Source organism: Hemiscyllium ocellatum, chromosome 15, assembly GCF_020745735.1.
Source record: "Hemiscyllium ocellatum isolate sHemOce1 chromosome 15, sHemOce1.pat.X.cur, whole genome shotgun sequence".
In the NCBI taxonomy this organism is placed as follows: domain Eukaryota; kingdom Metazoa; phylum Chordata; class Chondrichthyes; order Orectolobiformes; family Hemiscylliidae; genus Hemiscyllium; species Hemiscyllium ocellatum.
The window spans coordinates 4,458,516-4,475,023 of record NC_083415.1 but is presented as its reverse complement, the minus strand read 5'-3'; the positions used below and the strand labels follow the sequence as shown (position 1 = coordinate 4,475,023).

General features: G+C 39.4%; 1 protein-coding gene across 1 annotated transcript in view; it reads left to right on the top strand.

Moving 5' to 3' along the window:
- The window catches only part of rab22a (RAB22A, member RAS oncogene family), a 52,534-nt gene that overhangs the window by 14,804 nt on the left and 21,222 nt on the right, over positions 1-16,508 (top strand). Inside the window, exons 2-3 of the mRNA XM_060836246.1 lie at positions 12,160-12,239; positions 12,332-12,413. Of these exons, the coding sequence (XP_060692229.1) occupies positions 12,160-12,239; positions 12,332-12,413 (162 nt within the window). The remainder of the gene's footprint in view (positions 1-12,159; positions 12,240-12,331; positions 12,414-16,508) is intronic.

Genomic DNA, 16,508 nt, shown 5'->3' with positions numbered 1-16,508 from the left:
ATGGTAAGGTCCTGGTGAATGTTACTGACCAAAGAGACCTTGGAGTGCAGGTTCGTAGTTCCGTGAAAGTAGAGTCGCAGATAGATAGAATAATGAAAAAAGCGTTTTGTCTGCTTTGCTTTTTTGGTCAGGACATCGAGTATAGGAATTGGGATGTCATGTTGCAGCTGTACAGGACGTTGATTAGGCTAGTTTTGGAATATCATGTGCAGTTGTGGGTCTCCTTCCTATCGGAAGGATGTTGTGAAACTTGAAAGGTTTCAGAAACTATTTACAAGGATGTTGCCAGGGTTGGAGGACTTCTTCCTTTGGGAGAGGGTGAATAGGCTAGGGCTGTTTTCCCTGGTGTGCCGGATGCTGAGAGGTGATCTTTATAGAGGTTTATACAATCATGAGGGGCATGGATAGAATGAACTGACAAGGTCTTTTCTCTCGGGTGGGGGAGTCCAGAACTAGAGGGCATATGTTTAGGGTGAGAGGGGAAAGATATAAAAGGGACCCAAGGGGCAGCGTTTTCATGCAGAGAGTGGTACATGGATGGAATGAATTGCCAGAGGAAGTGGTGGAGGTGGTACAATTGCAACATTTAAAAGGCATCTGAATGGGTATAGAATAGGAAGGGTTTGGAAGGATATGGGCGAAGTGCTGGCAAATGGGAATAGATTAGGTTAGGATATATCTGGTTGACGTGGATGAGTTGGACCGAAAGGTCTGTTTTCATGCTGTACATCTCTGACTCTTCTGATTACTGAATGAAACCAGAGAGAACAGAATATCAAATAACTTAAGCAATCTGAAAACCCATCAGATTATCCCAACTTGCTGTTCCAAATCCTTGCAACAATCCCCATAAACGTTGCTTTGTGAAAAAAGGAAAAATCCCACGCTGGTTCTTAGTCCTTCTCTCTCACATCTCTCCTCTATCAGCACGGACCCACTTCTTTGTGTCCAGCAGCTTCACAACTCTGCTTGCTAAAATCAAATCAAATCAAACCAGAGAACAGTTGAGCTGGGAGAACTGGCCGCTCCCCTTTCGTTGTACAAATTTTGTTTTAACTTGAAAGTCTTTGCCTGAGACAGTTGTTAGCTATAAACAGATTGATGCTGCAATCCTTCCAAGCCAGACCTCTCTCAACCTGTGTCTTTATGACTGCTTTGAGAACAAAAACAAGGACTATGTAACCTTGTTAAAGGAGCAGCACCATTATAAGATGGATTGGGCATGCTGGTGGCAGATAGTTGTGAGATGATGCACTTTGCAGAAGAAGCAAGGAGGATCTTAGGGTAATTATTCATAGATCCTTTAAGTTGGCAGAGCACGTGAAAAGGTTGAGTAGGCATTTGGGAAACTTGCTTTTATAGATTGTGAAATAGATTTTAAGAACAAGAAAGTGATGTTAGAGTTCTACAGATTGTTGGTCAGGCCACAGCCAGAGTACTGTGTGCAGTTCTGGTCACTCTCTACAGGAAGGATGTGATCGCACTAGAGGGGATATAGAGGCTATGAATGCAGTGTTCACCTAGCCTGCAATTGCAGCTGCAGCACTGCATGCTCAGATGTAGTGGTATCCTCTATCTGAAGCATCTCTGCGAGGATGGAGGTTTCGTCAGTTTTGTGAAGCATTCAACTGCCCTTTATCCAAGCAATCAGATTTCTCTGAAGAGTGATGCAAGAACAGACTGGATTTGTTTTCAGGTTGGACTTCACTAAAGGAGATTTTGGAGAACTGGCTTGTTTCCACTCCGCTTGAATGGGATAGAGTGGTCACTAAGGACTGTGGATTTAAAACTTTACTGGTGAATGTTTTTTTTCCACATGGGAAGATTCTTCAAACTCTAATTCTTGTAATGGTCTAGTAACTTTTGTTGTTATCATTGTATGCTGTGTCAATAACTTGCTTAAATACTGGCTGTCGGAGTCTTAGGAAAGCTGGTAGTGCCATCTCAGTGGTGATTGTGAAATGATAAAAGGAGGGAATGATAAGGTAAATAGGGTACAAGCAGGCAGGGAAAGCGTTAAGTGCTGAGTGTTGTGAAATGAGGTTCAGCTGAGCACGCCTCAGATCAGCTAAGAACTTAGTTAACAATGGGGTGCTGAAGGCAAAGATAATGGGTTAACAAGGTGGAAAATCAATCATAATGTAGAGCCATTTAACAAGATGAGGTAGTATTCAGTATGTAACATCAGTTAACAAGGTGAAAAATATCCATTGTATGAACCCAGTTAACAAGATGAAGAACATCCCTTATTAAATAGTAAAGGGCTTGGTCTCTGCTGTTGATACTCATTGATTGTAACGGTCACCCAATTAATATGTATGTTGCCTTAGCTGGATGCTCTTCCCTGTAAAATGACTATACAATTCATTTGAGAAACTGAGGTTCCAGAGAAGAGTGTGAACCATAACTCTGTGCACATGGACGATCATTCTCTCTCCCTCTAGGGCGAGGAATAAAGATTGAGGAGGTTAAATCCTGAGTGTTTCGCTTCAACTGAGGGCAGAAATGGAACGACAAGGAAGGTTAACCAGGATGTTGCCTGGGGCTGCGAGACTAGATAGACTTGGATTGTTTGCTTTTAAAGCAGAGAAGATTGATGGGGAGACATGGTTTGAGGGGTATGGACAAGGTGAGTAGAGAGTAGTTGTTCCCCTTGGTTGACAGGTCAATCACGAAGGTAGAGTTTTGGGATTGTGGGCAGGAGATTTGGATTCAATTTAGGGGTAAAACGTTTCTGTTCAGCAGGTGATAATGCAGGTAGTGGAGGAATATTTAGGAATATTTCAATGAGTACTTGAAATATCATAGCATTCAAGGATCTGGGACAAGTGAAGGAAATTAGGATCAGCACACTTTTAGTGGTAGTTATGTTGGTTTAGACTTGATGGGCCAAAGGGCCTTTCTGTGTTTTATCAATCTAATCTACAACCTATAGCACTAAACCAAAACCCTTTGGTCCAACTCACTCATGCTGACCAGGTTTCCTAAATTGAACTAGTCCCATTTAACTGTTCGGCTGAGCACTTTGAACCTTTTCCTATCCATGTACTGGTCCAAATGTCTTTTAAATGTTGTAAGTGTACCTGTGTCTACCACTTCCTTTGTCAGCGCATTCCATAGACACATCACCATTTGTGTGAATAGTTGCCCCTCCAGTCCTTTTTAAATCTTTTCCCTCTCAGCTTAAACCTATGCCCGTTAGTTTTGGACTCCCCTATTCTGGGGAAAATACCTTGACTGTTCCACTTATTTCTGCCCCTCACGACTTTATGAACTTCAATAAGATCAGTGCTCAGCCTGAAACGTTCCAGGGAAAACATCCCAGCCTATCCAGCGCTCCTTACAACTCGAGCCTCCCAGTCTCAATAACATCCTTGTAAATCTTTTTTGCACCACTTCTAGTTGGTGCAGCTTGTATAGCTGTAGCATGGCATCCCAATTCCTGCTCGAACCAATGAAGGAAAGAATATCAAAGGCCACCTTCACCACCCTGTCTACCTGTGACATCACTTTCAAGGAATTATGTACCTTCCTCCCTAGGTCCTTCTGTTTAACAATATTCCCCAGGGCCCTACCATTATCTGTCTAATCCTGCCCTGGTTTGTCTTAACACAACGCAACATCTCAAATTTATCTACATTAAATTCCATCTGCTATTCCTCGACCACTAGCCCAGTTGATCAAGATCCCATTGTACTCTTAGATAACCATCTTCACTATACCACCAGTTTTGGTATAATCTGCAAATTCTCCTATAATCTCCTCCAAATCATTTACATCAATGACAAACAGCAATGGACCCAACACCGATCCTGTGGCACACTGCTGGTCACAGCCTCAGATTGAACAAAAGCCCTCTACCAATACCCTCTGTCTCCTCCCTTCAAGCGAACTTTGTATCCAGTTGGCTAGCTCTCCCTGGATTCCATGTGATTTAACTGTACTAATCGATGTACCATGCAGTACCTTGTGTACATGGACTTTAGCAAGGCCTTTGACAATATGTACTGCACTGCCCTCATTTACCTTCTTGGTCACCTCTTCAAAAACCTCAAGTTTGTGCAAGGGAAATCATGTTTCCCAATGCCATGCTGGCTATCTTTAAGTCCTAACCTTTCTAAATGCATCTATATTCTATCTTTCAGAATTCCCTCCAACAACTTGCCCACCACTGACGTTAGGCTCATTTGTAGTTCCTGGCTTTTCCTTGTATTCTTTCTTAAATAATGTCACAGTGTTGACCACCCTCCAGTCTTCCAGCATTTCACCCATGGCTGTTGATACTACTCTCTGCTAGGGATGTGGCAATGTTTTACCACAATGTGTTGGGATACTCTTGATCAAGATTTGAGGATTTATCTACTTTGCATTTTAAGACTGTACATAGGGTACAAGCAGGCAGGGAAAGAGTTAGTTCTGAGATTTGTGAAACAAGAGGTTCAGCTGAGCATGACTCAGATCAGCTAAGAACGTACAGTTTACAATAGGTTGCTGGAGGTAAGGGTAATGGGTTTACAAGGTGGAAAAGCAGTCATTATATACAGCCATTTAACAAGATGAGGTACAGTCAGTATGTAACATCAGTTAACAAGGTGAAAAATATCCATTGTATGAACCTAATTAATAAGGTGAAGAACATTCATTGTACAACAGTAAAGGGCTTGGTCTCTGCTATTGATACTCGTTGAGTTTTAACAGCCACCCAATTAATATGTATGTTGCCTTATCTGGATGCTCTTCCATGTAAAATGACTATAATTAATTAAGAAACCAGTATTCCAGATAAGGCCATGAACTCATGTCTCTGTGCACGTGGGCGATCATTCTGTCTCCCTCCAAAGCCTGGAATAAAGATGGAGGTAAAATTATACGGTGTTCCTGAGTGTTTTGCTTTGCCTGAGGACAGGAATGGAATGACAAGACCTCCAAACCTCCTTTTTCACAATGTTCAGGACATGTGGAATGCACTTCCTGAGACTGTTAGGGGAAAATTGTAACTTCCAAAAATGATAGGTGGGATTAAGTGGAAAGGGCAGGGAGTGGGACTAGCACAATTGCAGATTGCTGGTGAAAACATACTGGGCTGAAAGGCCTCTTTCTATGTTGTTTTCTGAGTCAGCCTTGTATAAGCAGAATAAAAATAGGGAATACTGTTGATACTGTTAGTCACTTTGAAAAGCTGGTTAATCTGTTTGTTAGTTTGGATTATTTCATGCTTGTTTAAATGCACACAGTTTTCATGATATTGGCAGGAAAACTGGTAAAGAGGGATTACCAAGTCAATTACTTTTGAGGAAATGGCTATTTACTTTCAGGAAACCTTCAACATTGAGTAAAGCAAAAACTTAACTTGTGTACAGTTTTGGTCACCACACTACCAAAAGGTTGTGGTTGCTTTAGAGAGGATACAGAAAACATTTACGAGGATGTTGCCTGGGAGGGGGGAATTTTAGCTATGAAGAAAGATTGGCCAGACTGGGGTTGTTTTCCCTGGAACACGGGAGGTTGTGGGATGACCTCCAAAGAAGTTTATAACATTTGTGAGTGGTATGGATAGACTGGAAAGTACGAGGCTTTTTCCCAGGATGGAGGGGTCAATTACTAGGAGGCACAGGTTCAAGGTGCACTGAGGGAGTTTAGAAGTGTGAGAAGTTTTTCACACAAAGGTTGGTGAGTGCAAGCAGACAGAATAGCAGGATTCAAGGAGCACCTGGACAAATACATGACTTGGAAGAGAATGGAGGGATACGGATCCTGTAAGTGAAGAAGTTGTAGTATGGAATGGTAAAATGTATCCTTGCAGGTTTGGAGAGCTGAAGGGCCTGTTCCTGTGCTGTTTTATTCTTTAACTAATAGATGTAAAATTCATTTAATTCTACTTTGCCAACTGACTGGGGTAATGTAATCCTTATAGTCATGGATTATTATGAATATCCAGTGGAGAAGAATTCTAATCCTCAGTGTTTATTTTAACCTTTTTTAAACAGCATAATAATACATTGCTGTCCTATCTTGCCTGAGTCCACATTTTTTTTGGATTCTGAAGATTTTTTTGGAGCAATCAATTTTACTGGAAGCTGTATTTTACTATATTTGAAACCTATCTGTTCCCCTCCTTTGGCTGTCTTGCCCCTGTTCCATAATGGTTACTTACCCAAAGGTTTCTGTTTGATTGCCAAGGTAGGTGGTGAATCACAGCCAGACTTCTGCTCTGGCAATCCCCCTCATGCTTATGGCAAGAGCTACTGGGTAAAGATGGAGCATGAACCTTCACTCATTTTTCTTGCCCGATGCACTGTTAATGCTAATTTATCTGAATACAGCCAAGGCTGGAAACCTGGAGTGTATTGCTGCTTTGTCCATTTTATGTTTTGCACATTACCGTGCACTTCACAACTTAAGCAGGAAGATGCAAACAATATATTACAAGGCAGGATAAGGGAAATGGAGTTTCTCAATGTGATGGAAAGCTTAGCGATACTGTGTTGGCCAAGCAGAGGGTTTCATCTATTTTTATATGTGGGGACCCCATTTTAATCTTAAAAATTTATAATGCAATCTGTGTTAAATTGTGAGGAACTCAGTAAATGCAGGAATTGAATGTTTCAAGTGTGCCAGATTCAACTAGTTCTGACACTTTTCAAAAACAAAATGTGGGGGAGCTATTCATTGAATTTTGTTTTATTAATAAAAAAACACTTAAGGTCACAAACTTGTGTCTAGTGTTTGAACTGGGGAAATGAAATGAAAAGTAAATACAGGAAATTAAAGTTTGTAACTGAGGGCTAACTAATTAAAATAGCAAAAAAAAATGAGGCTTTTTTTAATCTTGCTATCTTCTGAGCATGGTTTTTCTTTGGCATCAAAACACTGATGTTGATTGACTATGTAGAATGCCTTTGTCTGTGTCTGCCGATCTATGATTAAAGCAAGTAAAATTGCTTGCTTACAATTTTTAATGCACTCAGTTTTATATGCTTGTGTTGAGGGCATGAAGCAATTATTTTAGTTCAGTAGTGTTATATATCAATTTTAAGAAATTCTTATTTGGATAATTAAAAGTTTTTTAAAACATTATTCTGCAGATTGAAATTCATAATCTAGCACAAAGTTATAGTCAGATGTACAGTACAGAATCTGGATCAGTGGTGCTGGAAGATCATAGCAGTTCAGGCAGCATCCAACGAGCAGCGAAATCGACGTTTCGGGCAAAAGCCCTTCATCAGGAATAAATGCAGTGAGCTGGAAGCATGGAGAGATAAGCTAGAGGAGGGTGGGGGTGGGGAGAGAGTAGCATACAGTACAATGGGTGAGTGGGGAGGAGATGAAGGTGATGGGTCAGGGAGGAGGGGGTGGAGTGGATTGGTGGAAAAGGAGCTAGGTCGGACAAGTCATGGGGACAATGCTGAACTGGAAGTTTGAAACTAGGATGAGGTGGGGAAGGGGAAATGAGGAAACTGGTGAAGTCCACATTGATGCCCTGGGGTTGAAGTGTTCCGAGACGGAAGATGAGGCGTTCTTCCTGCAGGCTTCTGGTGGTGAGGGAGCAGCGATGAAGGAGGCCCAGGACCAGAAACAGACCCTTCGGTCCAATACTTCCATGCCAACCAGATATCTTAAATTAATCTCATCTCACTTACTCGCATGTGGCTCGTTTCCCTCGAAACCCTTCCTATTCATATACCCATCCAGGTACCTTTCAAATGTTGTAATTTTTCCAGCCTCCATCACTTCCACTAGCCTACCAGACAAAGAAGCAGCACTCCAAAAGTTAGTACTGTACTTCCACATAAACCTGTTGGACTAAAACCTGGTGTTGTGATCTTTAACTATTGAAGACAGCTACATGTAATTGTGTTTTAGACAAAAGCTAAACAAATTGTGAATGAGAGGATAGAAGGTATTATTACCAAATTTGCAGAGGACATGACAGGTAGGAAAGTAAACTATTGGGCGTGAGGGAGCTAGAAAATATATATAGATCAATTTGAGTGGATGCAAATGTGACAAACCATGTAATGTGGGAATAAAAGTAGGTTATCTGTTTTAGCAGGAGGAACAGTGAAGTGTATTACACAAAGTGAAGACCATGATAAAGCTCTGAGATACAGAGGAATCTCAGTGTCCTAGTGCATGAGTCTCAAAATTAGTATGCAGTTAAAACAGGCAAGGTAAGAACACAAAATTAGGAATTTTGCAACTTATCGCAACTGGAGTTAAATACAAAAATAGCAAGCTTGTGCTTCGTTTATATAGAGCACTGTTGAGCATGTATTGGTTACCTTATTTAAGAAAGGATGTAAGTGTTTTGGAGGTTGTTCAGAAAATTAGAAAGCAACACTCACCAGTTAGTTCCAGGTATTGGTGCACATGATGGAGTAAGGGGATTTGATTTTTTTTCCAAATGTTGCAAGAAGCACTGGTATTTATAATTACAATTTGAGGAAGCAGAGACTCTGATTTTGTATGGTTCTGGTTCTTAGCTGGCCTTCCACCTTCCTTTGTGAAATTAATTTATGTCCCACTCACTCAGCATCCTTTTTGCTTGCTATGAATTTGTCTTCCAGTCCACCAACACTTACAACGTATTTTGCAAACTGTGTTTTCAGATCCCTTCATGATCCTGCCCCTCCATATTCTTGTAACCTGTTCTTGTCCGACAATCTTCTCACAATTGTCTGCTACCAAATCTGGGTTCATTTCTTCATACCAATGGTAGTGGCTATGCCTTCAATGGCGAAGCCTTTACGCTTTACTTCTATGACATCTCTTATGTTCTCACAACAAGGCCTTCTTTTAAATTATACCTCTAACCAAGCTTTTTATGACCTCTAATAATTTCAATTTTGTCTGATTTTTACTCATGAAACATCAAAGGACACATTTGTTAACACAACACTTTAAAGAAACGATCAATATCTTGCATTTTAATGTCAAGTTAGATAGAATTGTTGAGAAAATCATCCACAGTGTATAACTAATTTGGTATGAGGGGAGCAACTAAGCAATAGTGATGAGTCGTCAGACTATCATTCAAAATATTCTGCACCATTTAATCATGGTACTAGAGTTCAAGAGGACTAAATATTCTAAAATAAGAGGATCTGCTGATTCAGGATAACTGGAGTACAGATGAAAATTTGAATACTTGGTAAGGAAACTTTGCATGTTTTTAAAAAATTGGGACATGGTAAATTGAAATCCCAGTACAGTAGTAACTGTGTTTATGGATTAGTTTACTTTCTAGCCACTAAAATAGGTACAGTTATCATATATATAAAAAAAACTTCTGGGTTGGTGTTGTGCCAGTAGCGCTTTAGTAAATTATTTTAGAAGTTATTGACCAGAAACTGTGACAAGTCTTTGATTCTTTAGGGCAGATTTAAATCCAGCTGCTGGATGGATATGTTATGTAGTCCTCCCTGCTAAAAATGAGGTAGTATTGTCAATACTCTTGAGAAATATCAGAATTTTGCTCCTGAAAGCCCAAGGCACTGAAGTTGATTGATTTGATATTTCTGCCGTTGTCTTATCTAAAACATAGTGTATTCAGCTGTACTGAGATACTAAATGCTGCAAAGGCCCAGAGAAGAATTTGGCAATAACATTGAAGATTTCAGCTCTAAAATTAGGCATACTCCTACCCAAATTGTTGTAGCACAGTTGCAAAACTGGCATGTACCCAACAATATGAAATGAACCCAAAATGGCATGACCACGAGAAGCAGGACAAATTTGGATCACTGTCCCATCAGTCTGTCCATCATGATTTCAGTGGTGTAGCAGTTTGACAGTACTGTAAAAGTGCTGCTTAAGAGCCATAACCTACTCAACGGTGCTCACTTGGCTCCTAGTCAAACATGGATTAAATGACTGAACTCCAGAGTTGAGGTGAGTGACCTAAGACAATGTTTTGTGAAGCAAGAGACTAGGAAACTTTCCAGTATGTCTTTTGGTGCAATTGAGTGTTTTTACTTATTAGCAGTACAATATGTTATCTTGAATTGTGTTTTGTGAACAAACCTGGTTTTCTAAAGAGGTGATGGCTCAAAGGTATTAACAGTGGACTGTTAATCTGGGAACCTGGGTTCAATTCTATAAAAATCTGAATTTGAGAGTCTAATGATGAGCATGAAGCTATTGTCGATTTATCAGAAAAACCCGTCTGGTTCACTCATGGAAGGAAACTGCCAACCTTATCTGGTCTCGCCTGCGTGTGGTTGTGCCATTTCTCAGCAATGTGATTCTTAACTATCCTCTGGCAATAAGGGATGGGCAATAAGGTACCTTTGTCCCACGCATAAATAAGTTTCATTTTGTTGGCTGCTGCATCCTGTTTACTTGCATGGTGCTTTGGTTCCTTTTGGCTTTAATGGTTAAGTATCTGCTTCAGAGGTTTGTATGCAATCTCTTCACAACCTTCAAGCATGTGATGTTGCTACTTCTTGGAACCTGATGGTTTAGATATCACTCTACCTTTCCGGTGTCATAAACCTGTATGTTTTTTTTTCTAGATGTAGTAAGGTTTTACGTGATATCTGCAGATTAATTGAAATGTAGTTGTTCAGCATGTGTGGGTGTCTTGTAGAAACTGATCTTTTTTGACCTGTGATAATTGTTCCTTTAGACATGAGTTGTATGAATCTAAGACAATATTTTTAAAAATTACCAATGTTGGAATGTGAACTGTTGGATTACTGTGTGATGACTTGGGTATTTGTGGGTGGAAGAACCATTAGATATGGTCTGATTACTCATCTTAACGGGCAACACAAAGGACTTTCTGTTGATGAATGAAAGCAAAATCATATTAGTTCAGAATATGCTTTAAACATTGTAGGTTTAAGAAATCTGTTTATTCAAAATTGTCCTGAGGAATTGAAATGAATCTTTTGGAAACTGCTGTAAACCATCCAGAAGAACGAGGCTTTAAAAGAGTTGCTTGTTTCATTTTATTCAAACATGTTTAGCTTATGAAAATATTGGACATTGTACATTGCAGTAGTAGGTGGAGGTTGGAAGAAGTTCATATTACAAAAGGTACAGCCTGACAGCCCCAGTATTAGAGATGAAAATGTGTTGCTGGTTAAAGCACAGCAGGTTAGGCAGCATCCAAGGAATAGGAAATTCGACGTTTCGGGCATAAGCCCTTCATCAGGAATGAGGGGCTTATGCCCGAAACGTCGAATTTCCTATTCCTTGGATGCTGCCTAACCTGCTGTGCTTTAACCAGCAACACATTTTCAGCTGTGATCTCCAGCATCTGCAGACCTCATTTTTTAGCCCCAGTATTAGATACTAACAAGGTGAGAAATTCAGCTGTTGCATCCTTTGTGATTAAATCAATGATTTAAGATTGCAAATTGATTGTTTAGATAAGGTACTGGTGAACTCACTGGTTGTGTAGCATCACATCAGTATTTATTTCTTTTTGGGAGTGATGAAAATTTGTAGATTGCACAGTAAGTTTAAGTTTAAATTTAATCACACCTGGTAGGTGTGAAAGAGACCCAGCCAAATACAGTGCAGTTTTACTGGTGAGCCAGTGACTGGTTCTGTTGCCTAAATAGTTTGTAAATGTTTGATTTCAGTATTTTATAACTTTGCTTCATTGGTATCACAGGCTGGACCAGTTTTTGTTCTGCTTCCCAGTTGCCCCAGAAGGTAGTAATCAGCTGCCTCATTGAACCACTGTAATTCAGTTACTTTTGTACAAGCTTCTTGGCTGATCCCAGGGTCTCGTTCAAGTAGAGGTCCCACCATGTAAGTTTTGAATACTTTAATTTGGCTTGCAAAGTCTAGGAAGTCAGATTGTCAGCTGGTTTGCTAATTTCCTTCAAGCAAGTCTGATCTAGGTTGTATATAAATCTATACAACCCCAATATAGTTCATCATTCACTGGCTTCTGCAGTGACGTAGCAAGCAACTCTATTGCACCATAAATTTTATGTGGGCCCATTGCTGCCATCCTCCTGGCCCTGAAAATCACTTGTAAAATTTAAATTTTGTACTTATTTCCAAAAGATGGATTGAACTTAATTGTAATGATTTGATTTGAAATCATCTTTTTGGTTTTGCATCTCTTTTTTTACTCACCTGAACAAGGACCACTGAAAGGATGTAAACTGACCTTTTTTTTTCTCTTTCATGTATATCTAGGACACAGGGGTCGGTAAATCCAGCATTGTTTGGAGGTTTGTGGAAGACAGTTTTGACCCAAACATCAATCCTACAATAGGGTGAGTAGAATAAAGATTTTATTTAAGGTATACATTTGAAAATGTTTGCTGTCCTACTTGAGTGTTTAATTTGTTTTCTGGTCTGTATTCAGGGCATCCTTTATGACAAAGACAGTACAATATCAAAGTGAGTTGCACAAGTTTCTGATCTGGGACACAGCTGGTCAGGAGAGGGTAAGTGGATAAAATGCAGCTTGATTCCTGGAAGTATGTGTGCAGGAGACACATTTTGAGGGACTTAATTGTAACTATTTTCCTTAACTAAGGAACATTTGAGGCAAAGTTTTGATTCTAATGAATGAGCATTCATTTATCACTCGATTGTTTGTGTAACTTACAGCAGGATTAGGGATTTTTGAAAACAGCCTTAAGTTTCGTACGTTTCAGTGATTGCACTTCAAAAGTAGTTAATTGGCTATAAATAGCTTTGCGATGTCATGAGTTAATGAAAGGTAGGATGTAGCTGCAAATCTGGCTATTTTTCATTTTAAACTCAAAGCATATGAAATAGTAAACACAAATGAAATGTAAACATTTAATGCTCCCTACTCTCTCACTCTTGATGCTAGGCAATTGTAGGTTCTTTTTATCTGAGATTCTTACACACTTGATGCAACTGCAACACCAGCTTCTGTTCACAAGCACATTACAATGCAATCTTTGAGAAACCCTGAACACTGTTCACCATGCTTGTGAAGCATGTCCAGGGAAGTTCTCTGAACAAAGGTTTGTTGATGTAAGATAAGTGAGGGAGACTGCAAGGTGAGTGATGGGAAAGAGAGAGGATGTTGCAAAGAAGATGATCAGTAGTTTTAACCTGACCATTGCAGGAATACTCAGCTAACTAATAGCCAAGAAAACTGGTAATTACTGCCATAATAAATTCATTGTAAATGAACATGAAATCTGCAGCTTTAAGCTGCCTATATTCAGGAACTGCTGTATGTGCAGAAAATTTAGTGAATTCTGTTGTAATGAATGCTGTTAATTGCTAAACTTAAATCTGAGATTGTGACCTGAGGTGCACCGACTTTACCTATAACTGTGGTTAAAATCTTCCACCTTTTGGACATATGCTTTGGAAATGCATTAGTTGTAACCTTGAGTTGGAAAGTGTCTTATGTGTGATAGTTTTTTAATGTGTAGATTTGGGAGTTATTTGGGGAAAATACTTGGTGCATACATGTACACTGATGTTTAGGAAATTAATGCTTTCCTTGTGTGTTGTCATTTTAAATTTAAAGAAAGATTGAAAATTATTGTTGAATTCTACTTCTGAGATTTCGGATACCACATGTCACATATATGGAAGAACCCATTCAAATGGTCTATTTGGAATTGGGCATCTTCAAGGCAAATTCCTCCTCCCCCTTGTTACAACTCTAATGGGAGCATTGCAATGAAGGAACACCCTACTACTAATGCCAATTACACCACTGATATAAATATGTTGATTGAGTTACCATCAAAAAAGACTTCAACAGATGGCTTCTTAATGATGTAAAATTAATTCCTTTATTGTGAATAAAATTTTATTTTTAAAGCAAGTGGCAAACTCCAGTTAATTCCAGATCATTGCTAGATGCTAAAATTATATTCACTTAATCCCACAAAAGGATGCACTCTCGCAACGCAAAAAAGACACATCTTTGTAGGGATGTTCATTTTCAAAGAAAGAGGAAAAACCAATCCTATGGGTCAGGGTCTGGAAACAGTGGTTGAAATTTGCTGAATTTCCTGTCAACGATGCTAAACAGCTGCAGATTGATGGAAGATGTCCAGGTCTGATACTAATGAACTTGAATTTGAGCTGCTTTAAAAGTCATGCCTGGAGGCATGGAATGGTGCATCTGAGAGCCAGAGTGAAGCGGGCTGAAGGCATGGAGCGGAGCCTGGACAGTTGTTGGACTGGAGTCTGGTGCGGGTTGTCAGTGGCATGGTCAGACCATTTGGAAGCCCCTGTATTGATCTACTGCAATGTAATGGTCTATAATCTGTTTATCTGGTTGTAATGTTTATCCTTTTAATGATGTCTTATTTCTAACTCTATACTGTAAAGAAGAAAAAAATTGTATTAAATTTCTCTCCCAAGATCTGTACCAAGATACTTTTTACCCAAGATGGTGCCATGACAGGCAACATTATAAACTTTTCACTGTACTCTTGTATTTCTGTACTGGAGTACATATGATAAAACCTAATACTAATAAATTTTGCTGAATTATGAAACGACTGCAGAAAGGACACTTTCTGAGGAAAAATTAAGCTCGAATGTGGTGTCCAGTTCTGATCCCAACCAACTTAAATTTGAATCTAAAAAATTGAATACAGTTCCCTACTTCAAGTTTTAGTAGGAAGACAAAAATACTAGTACTTAGAAACTCTGTGTAAAGTTCCCAGAAACATTGGGGGAGAGAGGTAGTCATGCAGCTCATTGGGTGCCTTTAAAGACTGACTTCTGGATCTTTAGAACTGAACTCTATGGCGTGGGTAGCTGGGCCACCATTAGCCTCAGCAAACACCCTCCACTGAATTTTCTCAAAGCCAGATTTTTCATTAATTAAGACAGTAAACCAAATCTCTTATGTCCTTTTAAAATCTTTGATTTGCAATTTCTCAAGTCATTCTTTTTCCCAGTAAAAACGAGGTAGCTGACAACACAAATTTTTAATTTAAAAAAAAGGTTCCAACAGTGTCTTTGGATTGAACATTAACACTATTTTTCTGTTCATTCAAGCTGCCAGACTTGCTGTGTCTCTTGAGCATTTTATTCAAGTTCAACAGGTCAGGCAGCTTCCGAAGAGCAGGAGAGTAGACGTTTCGGGTATCAGCCCTTCATCGAGAAAGGGCTTATGTCCGAAACGTTGACTCTCCTGCTCCTCAGATACTGCCTGACTGGCTGTGCTTTTCCGGCACCACACTTTTTGACTGAGATCTCCAGCATCTGCAGTCCTTTCTTTCTCCTTGAGCATTTTATTGTTAAACTGTTGACTTCAGTTTCTAAGAAATCCCATGGTAAAACACTTTTCAGTCAGGAGAATTCCTAAATAGTCCAACATCTTCCATTATTTCCCAGGTCGTTGTCATGTACAAATATTCCCCAAGCACCCTGAACCTGGTTTTCCTGAACACTAACTTCCTTGACTGCAGCAGTTATTTGACACTTCAGCTTGATAGCAGCTTTCTGCTTCATTTTGATTTGTTGGAGAACCTATGTTTGTCCATCATTCTCCATGCCACATGCACTTTGCTCTGTAAGCATCCAGAGGGAAAACCTGTAATCCAAAAGAACCAAACTTGCTGAATGATCTCCAAACAAGGATATTGTAAACTGATTTTGTTTATTTCTGTAATCTTAATATAAGTCAGAACCAATGCAAATTATACATGAATGAATAGTCAAGAAAGATGCTTCAATTTTGTTTTTTAAAAATGCATTTCACTTCTATTGGTCAATACAACAAAAAGATACCTGGATGAATATGGCACGATGTAGCTACACTGATCAACAGCATGCAGTCCTTTATCCCCCAAAGGTAAGTTAGGATTTCAGTTTAACAACACCTTTTGCCTTTGAAGAAGGGTCACTGAACTCCTGTTTTCTTTTAGGTTTTTTTCTCCCTTGTTTTTTTCCTTCTCCCGGCCTCCAAACTCAGTGCAGGCCAGTCTCGTGTGGTCCTACCGTGACTAAGCACTGAAGACTGTAACGCTTGAAATTTCAGCTTTATTTTCATTCTACTTAAACCTAAGAAGGTCTGCAATGTCTAACTTAATCTTGTTTTGTATGTTTTATGCTATACTAGAATTACTGCAATGTTTAACATTTTTTTTTGTTTCTGCCTTGTTGTTAAGATTCTATACCTCGATCCTTGTACTTTTACTGTGATCTGTCCTTTTGTACTTGAGTGTGATTTGGATTTTTTCAATCTAGATACTGCTAGACTGGCTGGCTGAGTTTGTCCAACAATTTGCTTTTGTTTAACAGCTTTTTGCCTTTTTGTATCTTCAGTACAAATTTCATCATCAACACGTGCCTCCCCCATGCCAACTCTTCAGGTCTAGTTCTTTAGTATCTCCAAGCTATTTTCTTAGCTTTCCAGGAGTTTTCAACATTTTTAACCTGCATTGTTCTCTGCCAAGCAGAAAAATGACCTTTTTCTGTAGTATTGTTCATTAATCAACTTAGAAATGAGAATGTGGTGCTGGAAAAGTACAGCAGGTCAGGCAGCATCTGAGGAGCCAGCGAATCAACGTTTTGGGCATAAGCCC